The following is a 24,040-nucleotide window of genomic DNA, read 5'->3' on the forward strand; positions in this document are numbered from 1 at the left end:
GGCTGAGTAGATGAGAGAGCAGTGGATGTGTAACTTCAGCAAGCCTTTCGACACTGCCCCCCATGACATCCTAATAGGTAAGCATAGGAAGTGTGGGCTGGACGAGTGGACAGTGAAGTGGATAGGGAAAGAAGAAATAGCTGATCCTGTCCAGCAAGTTTGCTGATGAAGCAAAACTGGGAGGAGTGACTGGCACACATCAGTAAGATTAGAGGCTTACCTGCTGGTAAGGATCCCTTTCTTTCTCTGTCCTGGTTGGCCATGAGCTAGCAGTGTGCCCTTGCAACCAAGAAGACCAGTGGTGTCCTGGGGTATATTAAAAAGCACGTGGTCAGCAGGTCGAGGGAGGTTGTTCTCCCCCCCTTTATTCTGCCCTAGTGAAGCCTCATCTGGAGTACAGTGTCCAGTTGTGGGCTCCTGAGTTCAGGAAAGGGCACTGCTGGAAAGAGTCCAGCAGTGGAGGATTACGAGGATGATTAGGGACCTGGAACAGATGTATCCCCTTATGTGAGGATAGGCGGTGAGACTCAGGGCTGTTCAGCCTGGAAGAGACTGAGAGGGGATCTTATCAAGGCTTATGAAAGGATGGGTGTCAACAGTATGGGGCCAGGTGCTTTTCAGTCCTGCCTGGTGACAGGACAAGAGGCAATGAAGGCAAACTGAAAAACAGAAAGTTCCATATGAACATGGAGAAGAACTTCTTTACTAAGAGGCTGACAGAGCTTTGGAACAAACTTCTCAGAGAGGCAGTAGAGTCCTCCTTTTCTGGATATATCCAAAACCTGCCTGGATGCTTTCCTGTGCAACTGTTATGGGAACCTGCTTTAGCAGGGGGTTGGAGTGGAATCACAGAATCACTGTGATTTTGTGATACAACTGCTATAGGCTCTTTCCTGGATGACATCTGTTTTTAGTACAGTGTAGATGTTTTCTCTTCTAGTTCCCAACTGGCCCCTCATAATGATTATTGTAATTAGTACCTTGCCCGTGTTTAAGATCTCATCTCCCATATTTAGCCCAGCTACTGGACATAACACAGTTTCCTTTGTCTTGTATGCTAATGCTGGTCTGATCCTTCCATCTGGGAAATCAAAGGTGGAGGGGAAGAGGAGGTGGAAAAGTTGTTCCACTGTCCTTTCACTTCCAAAGCTGCAGTATTGTATTATCTGCACTTGGTCTGTATTGATTCTCAATATATTGTTCAGGAGTAAGAGAGGGTAGATACTGTGGGATCTGAATTACAGTATAAAAATTTGATTTCATTAATATAGATTATATTACTGATAAAAATAGTCTTAATTCCAGAGCTAATTCATTTGAATGAAATTTCTGTGGTTTGTTTTTGCTTCAGATTATTAGAAATACAAGTACATGAATTCCTGTTAATATTTTATTCCTTTGACTCAAAGGTGGCTGAAAGAGCACTGTACTATTGGAATAATGAATACATCATGAGTTTGATAGAGGAGAATTCAAATGTCATACTTCCCATCATGTTTTCCAGCCTTTATAGGATTTCTAAAGAGCACTGGAATCCGTAAGTTCTTGCAATTAAATTTAAAATTACCTCTTGTCAAACTACTGATCAATTTAGGAAGTATGTGCTGAAGATTGTCAGAATAGGAGATACCCAGATTCGAAGCTGACATGAGCAGGTGCAGCTCTGTTAATGCCAATATAAATTAGAGCATGCTTGAGCTTGGCTCAAAATGATATTAATTATCTGGTACGTGTATGAAAATCAGTACCTCGGGGGATAAAAATAAACCTTCTCCGTAAGTTAAAAGAAAGAAAAATTAGGTGTTGTATTGTTATTGAAGAAAAAGTGTTGCCCATCAAGCGTTTCTCATAAACAGCTGGTAAATGTGTTGTCTAGAATAATGATGCTTGGCATTAATAAAGCTTTGTAGCTGTATCGTGGATGGTACTGTTCCCTCTGGTACCAGCATTTTTCTGAATGTTTATGGAGCATATAAACATCCTTTTTTTTTTTTAGGTAGTGTTTTTTTTCCTTCTAAATTTATTTAAATACATCTGTTCTCCATTGGGCACAGATTAGTGGCTTCCTATTGATATTTTGCTTTCTTGTTTTTGAACAAAATTTTCTAGTAGTGTAATGAAAAACATTGTTACAGTTAGATATCATGTATTCTATACTTGGGTTGAAATGTTTGTTAAGCCAAACGGATTGCTGTTTAGTAAACCTGGTATTTTTAATGAGCTGTACTGTGCTCAGATCCCAGTTACTTTGCTAAGATCTTCCTGTAAAGTATTTGTAAGCTATTTCATCTTCTGCTCTGTGTTCTACACCTTTCAAACCCTCAAGTTCGTGTGCTTTCATCACAAATCTAATGCTACTGGAAACCTTCCATGGTAAAGGCTGGTTACAGAAAGACATTTTAAGTGGCTTGCTGCTGCACTGAGGGTCTGAAACCTTCCAGCACTCTGTCCAGCCTTTTGTGCTACATTCTGGGGTGCTTCAAGTCATCAGGACATGCTAGCCCTTCACTTCTCAGAGTGTTCATACCTACAGGAATGTTGTACCATTAGCAGGCAAACCAGATTAAGAAACTTGTTGAATCAAGAAGATATTTTAGGAATCTTTATGTGTATTAAAACATTAATAAATGAGGACAGCAAAAGTGATAGTTTATTGGAAATATGCGAATGGTAGACAGGAGAATGTGGAAATGTCACATTTGCTATGTAGTTTAGCTCCAAATGTTGCTAGCACTTGCATTCATGCCTGCTGAAGAGCTGTTTCATAAGCAGCCATGTGTCTGAATATGACACCTGTAGCATTGGATCAGGAATCAGGATTTCTTGATTAATAATCTGTTCAAATTTTTAAATGTTTTTGAGCTTTGTTTCCTTCCCTTCTCTGTTGCTATGTTGCTTTTTTTATGTTGAACTCTGCTGGAGAGGAATTTTGAACTCTAGATAAATCAGACTAATAACAAACCCCTGTTACTTTGGAGATACTGTTATATTTTAGCCTATCTTTGTGTGACAGACTGTCTTTGCAGCCTTTTTGAAATTACTAGCATTGTACATCATTTCTCCCTGTAGGAACAGGTCCTGTTTTATTCAGATAAGCAACTGGAATCAAAATGAGCAGTGGTGTATTGACTTCTGTGTTACAGCAATAAGCAAAGGCAGCAGAGGTTTATTCATACACTATATACTGCTTTGCGTAGATGTGGCAACATTGCATCCATAGCACTTGTAGTGGTGTTTTTTTTTTTTAATTAATAATTTTTTTAATGTACCAAAGTGAAAGTGAACATGAAATGTAATGATACAAGGACAGCACTTTTGAAATAAAGCCTTGTATTTTGCATGGAGGCATGGATTATTCAGCTTGATGGAAGAATTGTAAGGAAATATGAATCATACCCTTTTTTGTTTCAATTCTGGTACTTCTGCAAGCAATGATTTTAATCCCTGGAGTTGCACTGAGAATTGCTCAACATCATGAGGGAGGAGTCTATCGTTATTTCTAACAGCTTTCTGTTGTTACCTTTTACCCTAGATGTTTGCTTTGCCTCATGTAAGTAGTTATTAGAGTTATCAAGAACTGATTCATACCTTTAAAGGTGTTAATCAAGTAGTTTCACTGAAATAAAAATTCGCATATTTGCAAGAGCAGAGTTGATCACAGAACTGCTGGTAAGAGAAGATAGTTTTCTTTTTGATTTCACCTGAAACTAATCAATTCCTTTCTTCTATTTTAATGTTTCACAGGGCTATTGTGGCTTTAGTCTACAATGTGTTGAAGGCATTTATGGAAATGAACAGCACCATGTTTGATGAGCTGACAGCCACTTACAAGTCAGATCGTCAGCGGTAACTTTTTAAAGCTTTTTTTGTCAGCTGTGCATAAGGACTGCTGTTTAGATTTTCCTTTGCACTCAGCTGCAATTGCAAAATCTCATACATAATTCACACAATGCTTGTATTTTTCCCTATGTTCTCTTTAGCTTACTGTTTGCAAGTTGTGAGAGAATGTAATGTATAAGTTGATCTTTACCCCTTATAACACGTGGTAATTATTACATAGCTTGGGAAGTTTCAGGAAACTCCTTTTGACATTGTATTCCAAAAGAATTAGATGTATTAAGCTATTTCCATCTAAACACTGGGGAGCACTTCTTAACTGTGGTCAATGGAACACGTTGCTCGGAGTGGTTGTGGAGTCTCCATGCTTGGAGATGTTCAGAAGCTGCCTGGTGGTGATCCTGGGCAACTTGCTGTGGGTGGCCCTACTTGAGGGGATACATCAATGGTCTCCAGAGGCCCCATTTGACCTCTGCCATTCTTTGTTTGTGTGAAGCTTTTCAATGATAAAAGAAAACAAGTGTTTTAAGATACCACTGTGCTTCAAGACTTTAAAACAAACACTGAGATTTGGAAAGAGACATGAGGAAAATCCGCATATTTTGATTTTCCAAATCAGTGCTTATAGACTAGATGTTGTCTTAAAGCACAAAGGCATCTTTCAACTTTTTTGATTCTTAATCTGCTTGATCTGAATCTTTGTGCTTGTGCAATCCATTAGGTACACCACTCATTTGTTCCAACCCAGTTGTATGCAATTTGTCTGTTTTCCTATGTTCCTTCATATTCCAATTATTGTGCAGAGATTTAGCCCATCCAAAGTAGCAGATTAAAAAAAAAAAAAAAATAGAATTCAGGAACTCTGAACTTTTGTGTGACTTGGAGTTCCCACAAGCAAAGCAAAGGATTCTGAAAGTCATAAAAACTTGCTATGTTAGTAGTCTCTAAAGTCTCTTGCAGTCTATCGCTTTAGAATTGCGTGTCTGGATTCATGCTGTTGTCTGTTATGCTTCATTGCTGTAAAATAAGAAGTTTTATACATGAAAAATCCACAGGTGAACTAATAAAGCTTTTTAAACTTAAAACCTCAGGTCTGTGAGCTAGGACACATGAATTCTAAGTAGCTGATGATAAATAAGGTTCAATCTGCTAGAACAGCTGAGGCAATACCATGTGGCTTTCTAGCACACAAAAGAGGCTGAGAATCTCAGGACTGGTCATCTAATCCAGACATTTTCAAGTCACCTCAGTGACTTAAATCAGTGTCATTTGCACTTTGCACCTTGAGATGAGGAACTCGGCTCTTAACAGAACGGGGCACCGGTGTAGTATGTTCCATGTTTGGACAACTAATTATCATCTTAAAGCATGTAAATAACTGCACGTGTAAACAGGGACAATTAATTAATGGATGTTTAAAGAAAAAAAATAATGTTTACAGAAAAACTTAATTGTATTAATAAAGCAACATTTTTAAAATGTATCTTTAATACTACTTAAAGCTTGAGGAGAAAAATGTTCAGTATTAATGACTATGCTAGGTCAGATAGGTAAGTTGGATGAGGTTATCATCATTTCAGAGCCTTTCACTAAGCAGGCATCTATTTTATAATGATAAGATAATAACTATCTGGTAAACAGCCTGAAAATGTCAGGCTATTTCATTTATTCTTGTGATACTGTGTTTCAGAGACAGTGGGCTCTATTTTGCTTTAACTGATCTTCAGGGACTTAGATAAAAGTTGCTTTTCTTTTTTTGTGTGCTGAAAATACTTTAACCAGATGTTGACATGGCAGCTGAGTTGAGATATGTAGGAATAGTATTTCTAATCCACTGAAATATTTTTAGGAATTCTGTAATTTGATGATAGAGAATCTGTATCTATTATTGTTAGCTTTTCATTTCATCTGAACATGCATGGTGATGCCGTAGAAATGGGATGCATTTTGCATCTTGAAATGCAGGGAAATTTATTCAAAAGAAGCTACAGCAGAAACTGGAAATTTAGAAAGCAAATAATGCAGGTAAAGCAAATATTAGCTCAGCTGTTTAATTTTAACAAAATAGCCATGAAAGCCTGTTGTTAAAGAAAATACTACATAGAATTTGGTAGGGGGGGAAAAAAAAAAGTAAAGCACTGGCTAAAAGATGCATCTTGTGTCTGAACTTTGCTGAGGTATATGAAAGCCCTGAGTAAAGAAACTTGAAAATAACAAAATGCAGATTAGCAATAATAATGATATTTGGTCCATAATAGAAGTCCATGTGTGTTTTTTTTAATTTATTTCTTATTGCAGAATAGCATGTGTAAGCACTATTTTATTTTATCCTAATACTTTTTTAGTAGTACTTACATAAGCAATGAAAAGCAAAAGCAAAAAAAAAAAAAAACCCTTAAACAAGAAAAAGTATAGGAATTACAAAATATTAAATAAAATTAGTACTGCTAATTAATGTCATTTTTACAGAAATATTTATTTTTGTCTGCTAACTCTTTGTTTTGTTTCATCTGTCAGTGAGAAGAAGAAAGAAAAAGAGCGTGAAGAACTGTGGAAAAAACTGGAGGATTTGGAATTAAAGAGAGGTCTTAGACGTGATGGAATAATTCCAACTTAACAAAAAAACAAAACAGCATTATTAACCTGTGGAGTCACACATTTATGTAGTAGAAGATGGAGCAACAGTTTTCTGTATTGTGCAACTTTACAGTAGATTTCACATTTGTTTCATTATTACAACAGCACTGTATATACCTGTCTCTAAGTAAAGGAAAAAAATAAGGACTTTAATCCAAAGTTTGGACAGCAGATGGACTTCTCAGAACTTTGCAAACATAATCATTGTTTTAACCCTTCTTTAAAACCAGTCTTCAAAGATCTGTTGATGAAAATTGCAATGTCAGATTTCATTGTCAGGACCTGTTCCTTATTTATCGTTAGCAGAGAGTATAATACAACTTTCAAATGTGAACAATCTTAAAATTTAGCTTGTCTTTCTGCTAAACTGTTAAGTGTATTTATAGTAAAAGAGAAAAAAGACTGTCATTTCCTTATGAGTTTGTGTAACATCCTCCTTCTCTGGATAACTTTACTGTAATTTGACTTTTTTTTTTCTTTCCTTTTGCACATCTTCATAAGTTGAATGTCCATTCAGATCAGGGCCATGAAAAAAAACAAAAGCATAGGTCCTGAATAAAAGTTTTGTTTACTGATGTGAGCATTTTTTAGTACCAGTCTGTCTCTGGTGCTTCTTTAATTTGAACATTAGGAGCTAAAAAAACAAGTAGGTGATAAACATAGTAGGAAAGGGAGCTTTGGATTCGTGCACCTATTTATTGCAAATCCAAATTAGTGTCCACAATCCTTGAAAAATGGACAGTGGTAACAGCTTAGATTTCAGTACCTAACCAGTATTAGTGTTACAGCATTGGACACACGTACCAGAGCTGTTTTAGAAATACTAATTCCTAAATTACTACAGTATGTTTTTATTGGACCATTTTGAAAGAATAAAGACAAACGCTAAACAGTGCAAGCATGAAATTGATCTCCAGTGGTCATGGATCTAACTGGGAAATGAGTTGAGATAGCAGTTTGGACTGTTTGGAGTTGTTGCCTTACTTTTTAATATGTATTTATAAAGTGTTCCAGCAAAAGAGGATGTAGCCTCTAAGAAACATACTATAGTGTTTTTGTGGTTCTAGTACTATTATTACTCATCACAGTACCAGCCCTATGGTCTTAGCTGGAAAGGATTCTGGATAATATACTTCTGCATTCTCATCTGGATGCTCATTCCTAACTACTGTATTTGTTACCAAAAGTGGTTCTACAAATGCTACTGAAAAAAAATTCTGGAAATCCTAATGTTCTGAGTATTAATAATAAAGCTTTTATATCAAAGGTGCATTGTGACCAAATTGTTTAAAACAAAAGAAAAAAAAAAAAAAAAAAAAAAAAAAAAAAAAGAAGAGGGCTGTATTATAAGTATACATTATTGGCTATCTGCTTTGTATTTGAAAGTGGAATTTACATCTTTGGTAGGTAAAATGCTGATAAAACTTATGTACAGTAAATATTTAGCTAATGCAGTTGCATTATTATATACCGAAAGGTATGTGTTTCAGGATTTTACTCCAGGATGCTTTTGAACTGTTACGGTCATATGACAACAGTGAATTGATAATCCTAAACCATCAATCCAGCAGTATTTACAGTATAAAACTGAATTGGTGTTCCTGAGTCTTTGTGATAGTTGCAAACATGAATTTATGACCTGTTGCCATTGATAGAAATACAATATAAATACATGCTTGTATATTTTTCTTCCTACCATTTAAGTATACAGTAGGATTTGAAGTTTTCTTGTTTCCAGGCACGGAAAAGAAGAGAGGAAAAAAAGCAAAAAAGCATTCCCTCCTTGACTACTGACTGTTTCGGGACTATCAGGTCACAGTTTGTACTCCTGGGTCTGCACACACAGATATGTTGTAAACTCAACAGTTTTGTAAAAACTTGGCACTGTTAATTCTGGGACAGGGAGAAAAAAGAAATAAGGTGGATCTAGTCATATGCAACTCCCAACACAACATGGTTTAATGGGATTAACGAGCTTCTAAGAACACTGGCTGGGACGCAGTGTAAATTAGACAGTTACTGTCATAGTTGAAACATTTTATTTTGAAGTGCTGAAGCAAAGGTGCAAGCTGAGATACTGAAGATTAAATAAATTTATAATGAATCACGTCCCTTAGCCCGTTGATTTTGACAGTCTTTTATTTCTGTTACAAAAGAAATACTAACTAGTGCGATTTCTGTGTGAAATTATCACGATTTACAAGAGGATGGATTGAATCATGCTTAAAGACTGATTGTGAAAAATTGAGATATAATGGAAATTTAAAAAAGAAATTTTCCACCTGGTGGAGTAAAGCAGAACGATGTGAAATTAGAAAAAGCACCTTGTCCTGTACTTAGAGTTTAGGTGAGTGTTGTTTGTTCACAACTTTATGGTTTTGACATGACGTTCTGGTGTTGATCATACACAACTGATGAGAACCTGATGGGTTGCAATATCTTATTACCTCTGATGTGGGGATAGCGGGGAGCGTCTAAAGCTTGTAGATGATTTATCACTTCCAAGAAGGAATGTTTCTCTGAGCGGAATGGGACAATGTGCTCTTAGTCACGAGACTCTAAAAGGCTGATGAGACCTTAGGTTGCACTTTGTGGTGCCCTCTGTGGTGTATGTGAAGAAGCACTTGCCACAATGACCTGACTGTACCCCCAGGGTACGCTGTTTGCCGCAACCCGAATGCGATACTCTGCCACTGTACAGAGCTCCCTTTGGGATCAGTTGGAGCTTTAGGCAAAGAAGAAGGCAGCAAATGGGCCCAAGTGTGATCAGTGCGTCTATTTATAATTGTGCTTTCGTTTGCTTGTTGAGTTCCAGAAACTACCTTTATTTGTGTAAATGTTGTTGTTAACTGCTCTTAGAGCAGTGGTTGGGTGATGGCTGGTGTCCTGTGCCATATTGGTTTCAGGAGAAAGGATTGAATGCTGTCTGCTAAAAGGAAAGAACTGCATTTTCAATACAAGGGCATTGCATCAGGTCATGGGGATACGACGACTGTAAAAGTAAAGTTCCTCTCATATACTTTAAATTGAGCACATATTGCTTTTTTCATCTTGCAAGTCTCCCTTATTGTTTTCCTTTCATTGATTTTGAGTGTTTTTTGTCTCTCTTCCAAAGGTTGGAATGCTTTAAATAAAAGTATTCTAATGCCATTGGATCTTTCATTAGTACATTTAATCTTGGTTTTCTTAGCATAAATAAAAGGGTTTAATTTATTTTTTATCTCCTCCTATATATGGAAAAAAAGCAAGGCTGTTGGAGCCAAGAATTGCTTGAGCAAGAAAAGCAGCAGCTGTGTGTACGTTATACATGTGTAAGTACAGCCTCAGGCTCTCCTACTCTAAGGAAAGGAAAATATATTAGGAGCTATAAAAACCTCTATTATTTTGTGAGGAGAGGGGAAAAAACTGAGCAGATTTTTCTCCCCCCCAAATAAAACCAAAATGAATTGGCTTTAGTTCTGTCTTTAAAAGCAAAGATGGCATTTTCTCTTGATCGTGTGACTGTCCTCACAATGCAGTCCCCTAAAAGATGATAAAGCTGATGAAGAGCAAGATTGCAGAGTGTTCTTATTTATGTGTGACTTTACTTAGGCTCATCTGCTTCCCTTACCAGCTGTATCGTGTGGCACAAATTAGTTTTCCTAGTCGATAGGTGCAGCAGATTTTGCATTGCCCAGTTTTTCATTTAAAGTCTACGACATCTTGAAGTGGGATGGAACTAATTTTTCATTGAAAACTTTAATCCCAGTGTCGCTTCCCATCCACAGAAGCACGCGCTTCTTATCATGACCCCTGAATACATGTTTTTGTTATTTGGATCACTTACTGTAAATACGTTGTATTCATAACCTCATGTAAAATGAGGAATTTTCAAATATAAATAGTACCAATACATTTCTTGTTGTTGGCCTATTTTTGACTGTAGTATAGCGAATGAGCTGTCATGCTTTTTGTTTAAAAGTTAGCATTAGATTCATAGATCTGAATATTTTAGCATTTCATTGTTTAAGCAGGAGAGGGCAGCAGAAGTTCATTTTTCCCCATAGGAATGCTCTGGTCCATTACTGTTTTTAAATTTAGATGCATTTAACTATTTGTAGGTGGGAGGGGGGAGGGAAGGAAATGAAACATTTTTTATATTATATTAAAAGGTGCATATGAAAATATAAAGACTGGTCCAACCAGACCGTGAACACGTCTTCTACTTACATCAAAGTAATAATAACAATGCCTTCCACCTCTGGATAAAGTACAAGCAGGTCTTAAGCTCTTGGATTCAAATGTCATTCTTTGGAAATAGTTTACTTTCTTAAAAATGGTATCAAACAAACTCGAACTCAATGGTGCTCCCAGCTATACATGTGTAATCTTCCTCTTATGCACATGCTCAAGAGGCTCTGTACTGTGGGTGCATCTAAATAAAGAAGCAATGAAGTGTTTATCAGGTGCTTGGCTTTTTTTTCCTACCTCCTCCCATCTAAACTTCATCTACCTTTTCAACAGAGAACTTTCAGCTACCAGCTGTCCATTCTTATGTGCTTATGTCCTTATGTGTGTAAGGACAGTACTCTAAGAAAAAGAACACCCAAAAAGGAGGTAACTTATGTTTCTGGCAGAATTGCCAGCACAGATTAGTTTTTGTTACCTATTTTTCTTTAAAGGTCCTCTCATGATGATGAGCATCCTTGTGCTGCATGCAATCAAGCCTGTAAAGAAGGTAAAGAGCAGTGGAGACAGAGGGCAGACATTAGATTCACACTGTGTCCTTTGTAAGCCATCTGACCCTTACACTTTGCAGCTGGTGAAGGAACAAGACTTAACGTTTGTCGCATCGTTCTGCTGTTTCAGTCCTTGTGCTGCTCTGCGTTGCGTTGTGGAAGTGAGGAGAAAAGTTTAAGATGGTTAATTATAAAGGAAGCAGCCTCTGGAGGGAACTGAAGGTAGAGCCAGGTGAGGGGTAGTGCTGATGAGCTGCTTTAGCAATAAAGCTGGATCAATATTTATTAAACTGATTCCAAAATATTATTTTTCCTAGGTGAGTAATTTTTCCACTAGCGTAATTCTTTACATTTCTTTCCATTTTGACTTTTTTTCCAAATTCCATTTTCAGCAGTTGGATCTGCCTTTGTTAGCAGAGCTCTTTATCAGAAATCTCTTTGGTACTTGTAAGACTGTATTCAGATCACTTTTCCTCCTTCTGTCTCTCTGGTTCCTTACTGCAAGGCAAGTATTTTCAAAGAAGCACAACAAAATCAGAACACGCAGTAAGTTGGCCTTCAGGGTAGGATTTATCTCCAGTAAACGCAAATTATAAAGCAATCTTTAAAGGACTGGAATTAAAAACTTAGTTTCCCGATTCTTGTAACGATAATTGCTTTGCTAATTTTTCACCTTTTGTCTTTCCTTCTCAGGAGTGTTTTCATTTCTCATGTAATATCTGAGCTCCTAGTTTATCTTGCATTAAGTTTGGATCCTAGATCACAAGCCCATGGCCTACAAAAGTGCTTGCAGGTAAAGGCTGTTCCCAAGTCTCTGTTCAATTGTTGCTTCCATGTACAGTAAAGCTGGGTTTTAAACTGGGAACTGAGATACACTCTTGCAGTGTGAATTCAGAGCTATATGTATTTAAAGATTAAGTGCTGAAACCAGAGTGAGTATCCTGAATTTGTTAGTAATACATTGATAGGAACTGTATGAACCCACAGTGAGTCACGACATCACATGAAAAATGGTGGAGAGAAACTTTATTATTTTTCCCGAGTGATTTTTAGTTTGTTTTGTCTAGTTAATGCTTTTCTTCACTGGAATCTCAGAAGATTCAGGAGGCTAGAAATAAGATGTATGGAAATCGTGGTGTATTTTTAAAAAATATTTTATATTGCTGGGCAGTGGCCTGTACCTTTGATACGCACACGAAATGTGGAAATGTGTTTTGCATTGACCATGAAGCTGGGAAGGTCCTGAAAAATAGAGCATGGGGAAGGGAAAGACAGTTAAGGTACCCTATGTGACTTCTGAAACTTGTTTTCAAAGTTTTCACTGTGACACCAGCTGTGACAAGTTTGTGATATTGCGTGAGGACTGCAGTTCACCACAGAGCAAGCAGCAGCCCAGGAGGCAGCATTTGCAGAGCAGTTGTCTTGTAGGGTGCTGTGCTGAGGTTATGCATGCCAGCCTACTGGCCAAAGCACCATGAAGCTCAAGAAGAACTGGTCTAAATAAGGAAGGAATGTAGTGAATTGGACTATGGATTTGCTCATGTGTTGCCTCTCTGATTTTGTGATGGCTCCCATGAATGTCCACAGACTTCATCAATTCTGCAGCTAAAATACATCAGTGGAAAATAGCTGTGCACGTGAATATCTGAAACAAAAATGGGCATCTCTGTTATGCAGTCCTCAAGTCAGGCATCTTGGAAGCTGTAAGCTGAAGCCTGCTGTTGGTACATCTCAGAGTAAACTGAAATTTGGCAAAATGCAGCCTTGATTTCTGAAGCAAGGACACGTGGAATTCAGACAGTAGTAATTAGTCTATTAGTCCACAGACTATTTCACAGACACAAAGGGATATTATCGCTATTTGCCATGCATGACACTCATCAGACAGTAATTGTTCACATGGTTAGTGATTATTTCAAGCATCAGTTCTGGCGAGACTGGAATTACCCCAAGGAATACAAAGGAGAGAGCGCTTCCTGCTGCTTCTACTCACATCATCATCACCTCAAATGATGCCAGCCTCCTGCTCAAGGCTCCTCCAGCGCAGCCAGGAGTGCTTGCAATGGGCCAAAGCTTAAAACCTGTTCTGTTCAGAATTGTCCTTTAGGGGAGAGGTTGATGGCCAGACCAGTGGGTATTTTGGCCTTACCCAATGACACGTCTTTCTGTGTGGTGAGCTAAATGTGGGGTTTTTTGAGTGGCCTTCAGGAACCTTGTTCTAAAAGGACCTTGTGATGTAGCTCTGCTTTAGCAGAAACTGTTGAAACATTTATTTTCAAATTAAATTCTATTTCTGTAATGGCTGTGCCAATGGATTAACTCTCCAAAATTTCCATCCTGAGCCATTAAATGACTTCTCACCTACTGTGCATCCCACTGCTATCTCTTTGGTTATTCAGAGCTTGTTGGTAAAGTATTTGCAAATGTCTATCAATTTGCTCCACTACTACTGCAATAAATACAACAGAACAGGAATTTCTGTTTGATTTGATGCCCTGGTATAACATCACACAGGGAATTACTTTTCCTTTCCTTTATTTTCTCCCACTCAATCTATTTCTGTTTTCTCTTGCTCTAGAGATAATTCTGATGATGGGAAATTCGAATTTGCGCAGTGGAGAACAAAAGGAGAGAAAAAAGGAGCTGCTTTCAGGATCTGTACTTCCAGAAAAGGTTTGTGTATGTTTCCTGTAGAGCACAATCTCAGCACTCCTGCCTCATGCCCTCCACTGCGTAGAAACTGACGTCCCCGTTGTCCCCAAAAGCTCCTGGAAACATCATGCCTTATTTAAAGTTACCTGTGGTCAGGGTGTCCAAAAATCAGATCCTTACAGGTCGTGTGAAGTCTTTCAGATTCTCAGCTAAAGCAGTTCAGTCAGGCCAAGCATGTCTTGTGGCTTTGTATGTATTTTCAGAATATGGGAGCATTCAAATATGGCATTGGATTCCATCAGGTTTTCAATCTTTATTTTCCCTCCGGATTATTAATTATATTAAAAATAAGAATAAAAAATCCAGGAGCAGCAGAAGCAGTCATGCTGTGCCCTTCTGTGTTATTCAGAAGGAGCTACACCTGAGGCACGGACTCCTCTGGCAACATGACTGAATTTAACTGTGACAGAGCTATGGACAGAAGAGAACAGCCAGCAGTCAGGTGCAGATGGAAGGTAACAGAGCTTATTTCCATAGGCAACTTCACCATGATGAGTTATGAGGCTCCTTAACTGAACTGAGAGAAGCTCTGTTCCAACAGCAGCCCTTGGTTTCTAACAAATAATTCAGGCTTGCTTGACCAAACCAAGAAGGCCCCTACATTCAATTGCAGGATCACGCTGTTCTGCCAGAGTCACCACTTATGTACAGTTTGCTGTTTATTAATTCAGTGCCTAGAGAAAGAGATTAATTAAGTCAGTTAGACTGTGAAGAAACTCCCTTCTCTTTTTTCCCCCCTTTTAATCAAGCGTGATTTATATCCCTGCTAAATCCACCATCATTAAACTTCTTTCTCTTTTCCTATTCTAAGTTACCAAACCAGTTCAAAATGCTTGCCAATGAAACGTGTGCTGCATGTAGTTTAATGGAACAAAAATCAACCTATTAATGGGATTTGAAATACAATTATTAAATGTAATGCTTGGATTTATTGTCTAGGCAAACAAAACCTATAAATAAGGCATTTAGTGTCATAATGGTATTTTCCTTTGATCGAGCTTCAATTAGTTAATGATGTAGGATATCCTGTTTTGATTGCATCATTGTTGCAGCAAGGAGTATTAGCACGAAATCCAGATCCTGCACTCATAATTAACAACTCAGTTTCCAAAACTTAACTTGCCTTTTCTGCAGAAGCTTAATTTCATGGGGTGACAGTTTGTCCAGCATTCATACGTTATGATAGGGTGGTCCTGGGACAGAACTAGGAAAAGTAGCATAGTGCTTTACTGAACAGACTGACAGCAACAACAAATTAGATAAAAGGGGAAGCATTTCCCTTGCAACAGTCTTTTCCAGTACCCACAATGTACAAATACCGGTGATGCTTAGGTTCATCCATACCAAGCTTGCTATGGAAATGCTGTCTGTCAGTTAAAAACGTGTGACCTTCCTCCCATACTGGCTTTTCTTCCTCCTGTGCTGCTGGACTTGGCAGCAGTTGAGGCTTTGAAATGTATTTTCCTTTACTGTAACCTTGAATTGTTTTCCGTGTGTTCACATTCTGTCAGTTGCATCCATTATCCTCCTCAGTGTTTTCATGCTAATGCATTCTCTGTAACATCTGGAAATATCTCTTTGGCAGCTTGCAGGGTTGGGGGATTTCTCTTTTTGCCTGCAGACAGAGGACTGGGCAGGTAGACAAGGAGAAGGGTTGAATATCTTGAATATCTGTTCCACTGTGCCCGCAGGTCCTGCAGTCAGAGGGGTGAACCTCATTGCTCTCCTGGGCTTCCCAGCCCTCAGGTTTCCCATTTCTTCTTACTGCCTAAATTTCTACAGCCCCAAAATGCGTGCCTGTGGCTTGCAGGCTCTGCTTCTTTTGCCTGAAGCTGCCCCTCCTGCCTTCCAGAGTTCACACTCCTATCAGTAATGTTTCATGATTTTTCCTTGGGTGTGCTCATGCTTTCTTGAATGAGGGAGATCTTCCCTCTTCTAAGCTCAGAAGTGTGATAAGGGCAGGCGAGGACTGCCTCTGTGAACTGCAAAACTTCATTCTGTTCCTTTTGGAGTCATTGGTAGAGGTCCTATTGCTGTCAACAAAAGTGAAATAAAGGTCTGTGAGGCTATTGGGCAAATCTACTGTGTCTGTATGGGAAACTGGACAGTAGTAATAGGAATGATGTAGACTCAGTTTCCTTTTCCTGCAATGAATTTATCCTATTAATGTTGCCTACTGTTTAGTGCATATTAGCTGCATGATTCTCTAAAAAGCTTTTATGCACGTAAGCCTTGGAACAAAGTGCAGTCCCACTTTGCTTCCTGCCTGCCTTAGAAGGATGCTCCCATTGCCTCTAGAGAAAACTTTAATACATTTATTAGTGGATGGTGTGTGAGCCTGCAGTCACACACTTAAGAACATACAATAAAACCCAACCCCTTGATGTTAAGTAGAGACTGTCTTTGCTAAGACTGTCTAGACACGATGTCTGTGTATAAAATAATTTGGTTATGAACAGGGTGCCATTGTTAACAAGATGGTATTGTGCTACTGTGGAAATTGAAAGGGAATTCTTGCTTTCAGGGGCAGAGAAATACTCTTTTCTACTGAGTTGTTGCTGACATGAAATGCGCTGCTCTGAGCCACGAGAAATGAAAATGAAGACCAGGCAAATCTGTTGCAACATTTATCTTCCTTCAGGGATGATGAGATTTTTTAGAAATCAGGGCAAAAGATAATTTCTGAATGATGAACACAATCTGACCATATCTAGAAAGAATGCTTACTCCAGTGTTTCAGGGCAGGGTTATTAGAGCCATACCAGCAAAAGGCCGGTCTGGATCTCCTGCTCTGGCTGCTCGTGCCATTCTGGTGGTTGAGCATTTTAGTTTTGTCTTTGAGGCTAACAGTTTGTTGGATATAGACAAGCACTTGGCTGATGGAAGTTTAGTGCACCTGATATTTCTACAGCAATAAGCAGCCCAAATGAAATTTCTTGCCATCTGATAGGAATTTAGGGAGAAGGGCACCCTAGGAAGTTACCCATCATTTCCCAGTCTCTATAGGTGTGTCACTCCTTTAAACTGGCCTCTGCGTAGGTTTAGAGAAGTTGGGATCCCTCTGTTCTGAGGACAGTGCAGCAGAAGGAGCAGGGAGGTGTATGGAGTGCCTAAAGCAGTGCTCTTTGGAGGGTGACATCCCCACACATCTCTCTGATACGAAGATTCCTTCTTGTTCTTTAGTTGCCCTTGCGTTGGAATGGAGAACACATTGCTGCTTGGCCTGGAGTCACTGCCTGCTCCTAAGTATGAGAAGAAAGTTTGTCAGGCTTTTACCTCAACCCAAAACCCTGCGTGGACACAGTCCTGCACATGTAATCAAGCAAACCAAATGGGAGAAAATAACAAGTTAACCAATTTTCATCATTCTGTCAACACTGTAGCTCCTTGGATTAAAAATAAATGAAGTACTATCTCGGTTGAAAAAGGCTGTGAAACTCAATGTGCAGGAGCTGTCATTGTCACCGATCTCTTCAGAGACGTGTTGCTAGTTCCACCACAGCTCTCGGTGCTAGGCAGAAAATATCACTCCAAGGCAGGAAAACGTACCTGACTGCCATCCTTGGAGTTGCATACGGACCGTGCCTGGAACCAGTCTCCACAGGGTGGACGCTAATGAGGCATACCTTTAATTTTCTAATCTGGTGTTTAGGCTCAAACCCAGCATTTTACAATCTTTCCAGCTTTATCTGTGAGTCATTTGTAATGCATTTTCCTTATAAAGTAACATCTGCATGTTGTATTCTTTACGTATTGATGGGGTTCAGAGTCTTCCAGTATTTCAACTTGAATGGGAATCCCTGGGGTACGTTTTGGCATGCTACTCTGAAAACATACCTTTTAGTCGTTTCACTGCTGGGTTTCAACTTCAATGGCTAATCGAGGATTTAAACAGCTGGATTTCAGCATCTGTCCACCACATGCCAGCTGCCAGCAAAGCAAGAAATAATTACACTGCGCCGTGATTTACATATTTGACCTTAGAGCGTAAGAAGATACAGCAGGAGTTGTCCGAAACAAATATAGTATAAAGCCCTGTGAAGTATGAAGCTTGTCTTGTCTGACTATAATTTTTTTATAAATTATTCTCCGATTTGGAAGTGTCTTTGAATGACAAAAGCATTTTGTTTCTATCAGGATTTATCTGTCCAGTCAAATTAAATTGGACGCATCCTGCAAAGACTGCTGAATGTAAAGTGCTGGGAGAAGAGCAGAGGTACAGAGCAATAGCACCACGCAATTGAATTTGTTGTTCTCTTTCTGTTAATCTGTGTCAATTAGTTTCTATGCAGAAAGTGATTGGCTCCTACCTGAACTCCCATGTCAAGTCAATATCAACAGTTTTTAGTAAGTTATCATTCCTGAATTTGTAAGTAAGTTATAAGTGATAATGAAGGATGTGCTTGCAATGATAGAGAGCTGTTCCGTTTCAGGACGGAGCAGAGCTGTGTTTTGGAAAGCCCTGTATGTATGAACCTCCTTCATGGACAGGACATTTATTCATTCTGTGCTGGTATTGCCATTTTATGGCATGTGTGGTAGCAGGGACAAATTGCCATTGCCTGTTGTTTGCTTGGCTTACTAGGGTGATTTTGAGATGGATTGTGACTAAGAGATGATATTCAAGATTGTTTTATGATAGTTGTAAAAGAACAAAAAGCAGAAAAAAGGGAGTGCTAAATACATTCTTGGTATGGCCTGCATGTTCTTCTTTCACAAAGAACTTGCTTGTCTATCTCCAGCTGCACTGCAGCAGAATGACAACAGAGATCCCTGCAGGAAGAACATGGGATGAATGCCATAAGATAGCTGCAGAGTTATGCTAATGGGTGAAAGGAGGCACCTTCTCATGCTCCTGTCCTGTTAATTTTTCACTTGCTGACAACCCTTTGGGCAAACCTGTGTTGTCTCTGTAAGGTCTTAAGGTTTGTTACTCAGCCCTGACAAAGCCTATTTTTCTGTATCGTCCTGTGTTCCTGTGAGCCATGCTGGTTCCACGACATGGGATGACAGCACGAGGAGCCTATTAAACTCACTGGGAGCAGGGTGATGAACTCAGACTGGAAATAGTCTGAGAACTCCAGAGTGTTGTTGACGGAGCTTCACATTTCCCCAGAGGGTGAAAAGAGTTCAGGCTGGAGGATTTTGTTCTGTCTGCTGCTGATACTTCTTGCAGGTTACTGTCTGGGTCTCGGCTGTAACAAGCTTTGATTTGGCCAAGTGCCTCTTAGGGTCTGGGGCTCTCATCGTATTTGTTTTCCTGACTGGATTTTGATTAGTTCAGTAGTTCCATGAACTTATTCTAAAAGGATTCACAGGAAGAGACAGTAGCTTTGTTTCAGGAGACTTCACTTCCAGCTTTGTGTAATTTGTAGACTTCACTCGTCACCAAAGCAGTGTTGCAAACAGAGCATTAGCGCTGGTGGTGATGTGTGTCAAAATGAGGTGTCTTTCTTTCCAGTGAGCAAGACATGAACAATGGGAAAAATAATGAGTTGAGATGATTTATTTATCTTTGAACTTCTGTAGTTTTTTTCTAAGAAGTTTCATCTTTCTGAGCCCAGAAAGAGGATTAATGGAGTTGTGTCACTGCCCACTAGTGTATCATGAAAGCCTTAAGTCTTTTTTCAGAAGACCAGTAGAGAAAAGCTATGGAATGCAGAAGTGATTTGAGTTAAATTGGTTGTTGCAGTCACATATAACTTACATTGCATCTACGCTTATTGGAGATTTTTTTTCACATTGCAGTGAACTGAGAGCAAATCTCCAGACAATTACCTAATGTGCAATTAGAGCACCCAGCTCTCACCTGTATCACTGTTCAGCCAACTCCATTGGATTTGAATTCTTCGTTTGCAAGGGACTGTGTGTAATCAGAATCATGGCCCTAAACAGCCTAAACATTTTCTCACCATAAACAGGTAAGAAAATGTGCTGAGGACAGGTTAAAGATTGTGGCACTGAGAGATGTGGTTTAGTGAGCAGTATTGGTGGTAGGTGGACAGTTGGACTGGATGATCTTAGAGATGTGCAAGGCCAGGTTGGATGGGGCCCTGGGCTGCCAGATCTGGTATTAAATGTAGAGATTGGTGGCCCTGCCTGTGGTGGGGGGGTTGGAGATTCATTCCTTGAGCTCCCTTCCAACCCAGGCCATTCTGTGATTCTGTTTTTCCCAACCCTAATGATTCTGTCATTCTGTTCCATGATTCTACTTGCACGCTTTCAAAAGCAGTCGTGAGAACTGAGGAACACGTTGAAGTGTGTGGTGTTCAAAGTCATTTTATTCAGTACAGCTTTGATAAAGGCAAAAAGAAAGCATGGGAGTGAAGTGCTGCGTGTTTAAATCTTCCATTTTGGATTCTGAAAAATAAAAAAGTAAAACATAGTGCTGTCATCTGAGTAAATAACTACTGTTCTGCTATGTTTCTGCTCAGGTTGTCTTAAAAAAATGAAAGCTGGGTTTTTTGTGGAACAGTCCAACATTTCATCCACCTCAGTTATTATTTCCATCAAGCCCTTTGGCTGTTAATAGCAAATTCGACAGAATAATAGTAATTTTATTATAGTGCTGGTATGCTCGTACTTCTAGTGCCTAATATTGTTCAGGGATTAGGAATCCTTTGGATACAGGTTGTGTGGTTGGATCCATGTTGCTGAGCACTGCTGTTGCAACCTCTACCCAACATCAGGGAACATGTGTCAGTTTTGATGCACACATCCACAGAAATGCAGATGCAGTGTTTTGGTGGTCAAAGAATGACCCCTTTCTGTGATTCATGTTTTAAGACCAGTTAATATTTTTGTTGTTGTTCTTTTTTTTTTTTTTCCCCATGAACTCTAACAATGTGTCACTGCTTGTTTATATCAATGCTTACTTTTCCTATTCTGGCCCCAGTTCTGTAGGTGTTGCTCAGGCATTTTACCTCGTTGAGTTTCCCCTGAGACAAGGTGAAATGTTGAACTGAGAGGAATGCTAATCTTGGAAGCTGTCACTTACAGGCTGCCATATATTTTTGCATTCACCCACGTATTGCCTTGCCTTAGAGATGTCAAAAGACCTCAAAACTTGGCAGGAACCAGGGAATTACTCAAGGACTTTATGCCAAGCAGAAGTCTGTGTTCTCCTGGGAAGTCTGCACAACTCTGTATTGAGGATGATTTGGGAGTTAATTAGACATGTTTTCACATTATTGCAGGGTGTGCTAGTCAATCATGGTCAATTGTAAGCATACTTGGTGGCTGTTGTTTTCAGATCCCATTTTTGTGTGTATGTTTGTCTTAAATTAACCCTTCTTTTTCCTCTGAAGTATTTTTTTTTCCAGGCTGTAATTATATCATGCATTTGTTCTTCTTGGTTTGCCAATGTCATTGCCAATGTCATTTTCCCCCAAATTAGGGGTGTTTTATTCCTCTTTATGAGGAGCTTTGCTTGACAAATGCATTTTTTTCGGAGCAAAGACAGGCTAGCCTAAAGGAATGAGCTGCCTTACCCTCCTGAGGACTATGACTAAGGAGTTCCATAGCTTGGGCTTGGGACTGTGGCTTTACTTTCCTCCTCATCCATTCCAGGTATGAGTTCTTTTTTCCAGCCAGCCAGCACTCCTGATACTGCTACCGTTTCAGTCTTCAATAAGAGCGACCTGAATCAGTATTTGCCTGGCCTGGCCTGGGGCAGATATCAGGCAAACTGAACTTCTTCATCACTTTTTTTAATTTTTAATTTTAAATTGTAACTGTCCTTTCACTGTTGGGTCAGTATTTCTGAGCTTTAATTGCTTCTTTTGATTTTAATGTACAGATCAGTGATGCCCTTTCAAGGCTAAACATATTCTGTTAGTCCTTTTGCAGATCATTTTATCACACTCTTTACAAATGTAGCAGATGACAGAAAGTGACATTCCAGGATACACATGCAGCAGCTGGGAGGATGGATTAAAGAATGTTCATACACTCGTGCACAGTACTGTTCTTGGGACATAAAAGTGGGGTTTTTTTTGTTTGTTTGTTTGTTTGTCTTCAGATCTCCCAGCAAAGAGAAAAACAACTTACTGAGGCAAAGTCTAACATCAGATAAAGCTTCTGGAAAAGTGTGTCTGGTCATAACTTTTTTTCAGTGAGTTCATCAAATTACATTGGCCACACATGGCTTCATCTCCTATCTTTTCACAGCCCTGGCTTCCTAATTCACTCCATTCTAACTAGAATCCTAACCTTTCTTGGATGCCTGTTCCTGTGAACTTGGCCCAACCACCTGTCTCTGTTTTCTTTCTCTGTCTGTTTTTCCTGCTCTGTTACTTTTGAACCCACAGCCATCCTTCCTGATGTTGGTGAGAGCCATCTTCAGTTCTTCCTTGTTTCATATGCTTGTGTTTACTACATACTTTACAACTTCTTTCTTTGTGTAAACTCCTTTGCGTGATTTCCAGTGTATTAGCATCTCCTATCTAGTCATTGGCTTGGCTTGCCTGAATGGCAAACAGTTTCTTCTTGGCCTGTCAGCCTCCACGTGGCTCCTGCAGTGCTTTGTGTGACTGCTCAACATTATTGCTCCCCTTAGACTCATTAAGTAACATCTCATCTCCTTTCTCATGGCTGAGTCCACTTAAACTTTTAGTCAGTTAACTCTATACTCTTTACCTCCCTGCCTATTTCTGCAGCCTGCTTCCTCCAACCTGTTTATATGGTGATATTACACAGCATATTGACATCTCAACTCCATGTTCTCCTCTATTTCTTTACTTGCAAGGCATCCCAGGAAGAGCATTTGTAAGACCTCCATCAGGTCTGGTTTTCTGTTCCTCCTCCAAACTCAGTGATGTTATTGATATCCACAAGATGCTGATTAATTTGTTGGGGTTTTTTTCTTCCCACAATGTATCCATCCCACAAAATTTAGTGAGAAAGTTTATTTCTGATAGAAAGACAAAGAAATTTGGCTCACAACCTAGATATTTCTGTAGGTTGAAAAATACCCATGTTTTCAATCTGAAACCACAAGCTTGACATCTAGTATGACAAGCAGTCATCGGAAAACCTGTATTCTGTTCTGTTAGAATAGTGTTGATGAGTTGCTTTTGTTTTAATTTACTACAAATATTACACAAAATACTAACAGTTATTGTCAGTGCTACTTTGCCTATGTATGAGCTCTCACCTTTTCTCCCCCTGCTATTTATTTCTCTGTCTGAATTTGTAATTAATTAGGATACAGGCTGATTGCTTATAGTACCTGAAGTATCTTGTGTCCAGACAAAGTAAAAAGAATCCATACAGATATTCAGTACTAAGGAAAATACATTAGGGCGTGTTTGAAGTTGTGGGGATCATTGCTGAGGGACAGGGATGGGATTAAATAGTCCTTGCATGGATGAGAATTAGAGTGTTAATGTTAATCTGTTTGGATAACTTTCAGTTTTGGATCATGTGGTGTTGAATTGAATAGCACCTGGTATTGCATACATGGAGAGCGGACAGGGAAAGGTTGAGCAGGAATTCTCATCCAAAAGGCAGTGAACAGCCTACACATGTCCAAGCACTCTTGTAGCTGTGGTAATGCCCGTGCTGAGAGCCCCAAAGTCTTTTGAATGAGAGAGACTGTTTTCCAGAAAGCTTCTTGGTGTGCACTGGGCTCTATGCTGGCACCTGTGCTAACAACAGGTCAGTGAAGGGCCAGGTCAGGAGCAAGGCAGCCTCCTGCTAACCAGCCAGGAGCCAGTGGAGTTGCTGTGCTGAGTCCCAGGTTTAGCTGGGAAATGGTTGAATTAAGGCCACACTACTTCATAACCCCTGATGTTACACAGTGTGTAAGTTTGCTTCATGCTTCCCCAGCAGCTCTTTTGCAAAGCCTCTGAGATTCACCTGATCTTGAATGATGAGCAGACAAGCTGCAAGCTACCAGCGCTGATAACCCTGACACCTTCAACAGCATATTTGATTTCTTTGCTCTGCCTGTCCAGAATTCAGAGGAAAAGCTGCACAAGTCTGAATGGATGAGTGGCTGCACCATCTTCAACACAGGTCCTCCTCTAGTCGATCTCTTCTTGTGTCCTGTTTCAAAAAAGGAAGGGGAAGCTAAATGGTGGGCACACTCATAGTTAGAAGTTGTATCTGCCTTTATTTCGAATAAAGGGTTCTGT

The 24,040-nt window shown here is 39.3% G+C and overlaps 1 protein-coding gene across 6 annotated transcripts in view; it reads left to right on the top strand.

The window, feature by feature from the left end:
* Positions 1-8,590, top strand: part of PPP2R5E (protein phosphatase 2 regulatory subunit B'epsilon) — a 67,603-nt gene extending 59,013 nt beyond the window's left edge. For 5 of the 6 annotated variants that reach the window (XM_042895196.1, XM_042895205.1, XM_042895231.1 and 2 more), the window contains 3 exons: positions 1,410-1,537; positions 3,745-3,846; positions 6,355-8,590. In XM_042895196.1, coding sequence (XP_042751130.1) covers positions 1,410-1,537; positions 3,745-3,846; positions 6,355-6,454 — 330 coding nt within the window. In that variant the 3' untranslated portion in view covers positions 6,455-8,590. The remainder of the gene's footprint in view (positions 1-1,409; positions 1,538-3,744; positions 3,847-6,354) is intronic. The other variant, XM_042895213.1, reaches the window with a different exon arrangement.
* The last annotated feature ends 15,450 nt before the right edge of the window (positions 8,591-24,040 follow it).

The sequence above is a fragment of the Lagopus leucura genome, unplaced genomic scaffold, assembly GCF_019238085.1.
Source record: "Lagopus leucura isolate 7727_CA_CO unplaced genomic scaffold, USGS_WTPT01 Super-Scaffold_1, whole genome shotgun sequence".
NCBI lineage: Eukaryota > Metazoa > Chordata > Aves > Galliformes > Phasianidae > Lagopus > Lagopus leucura.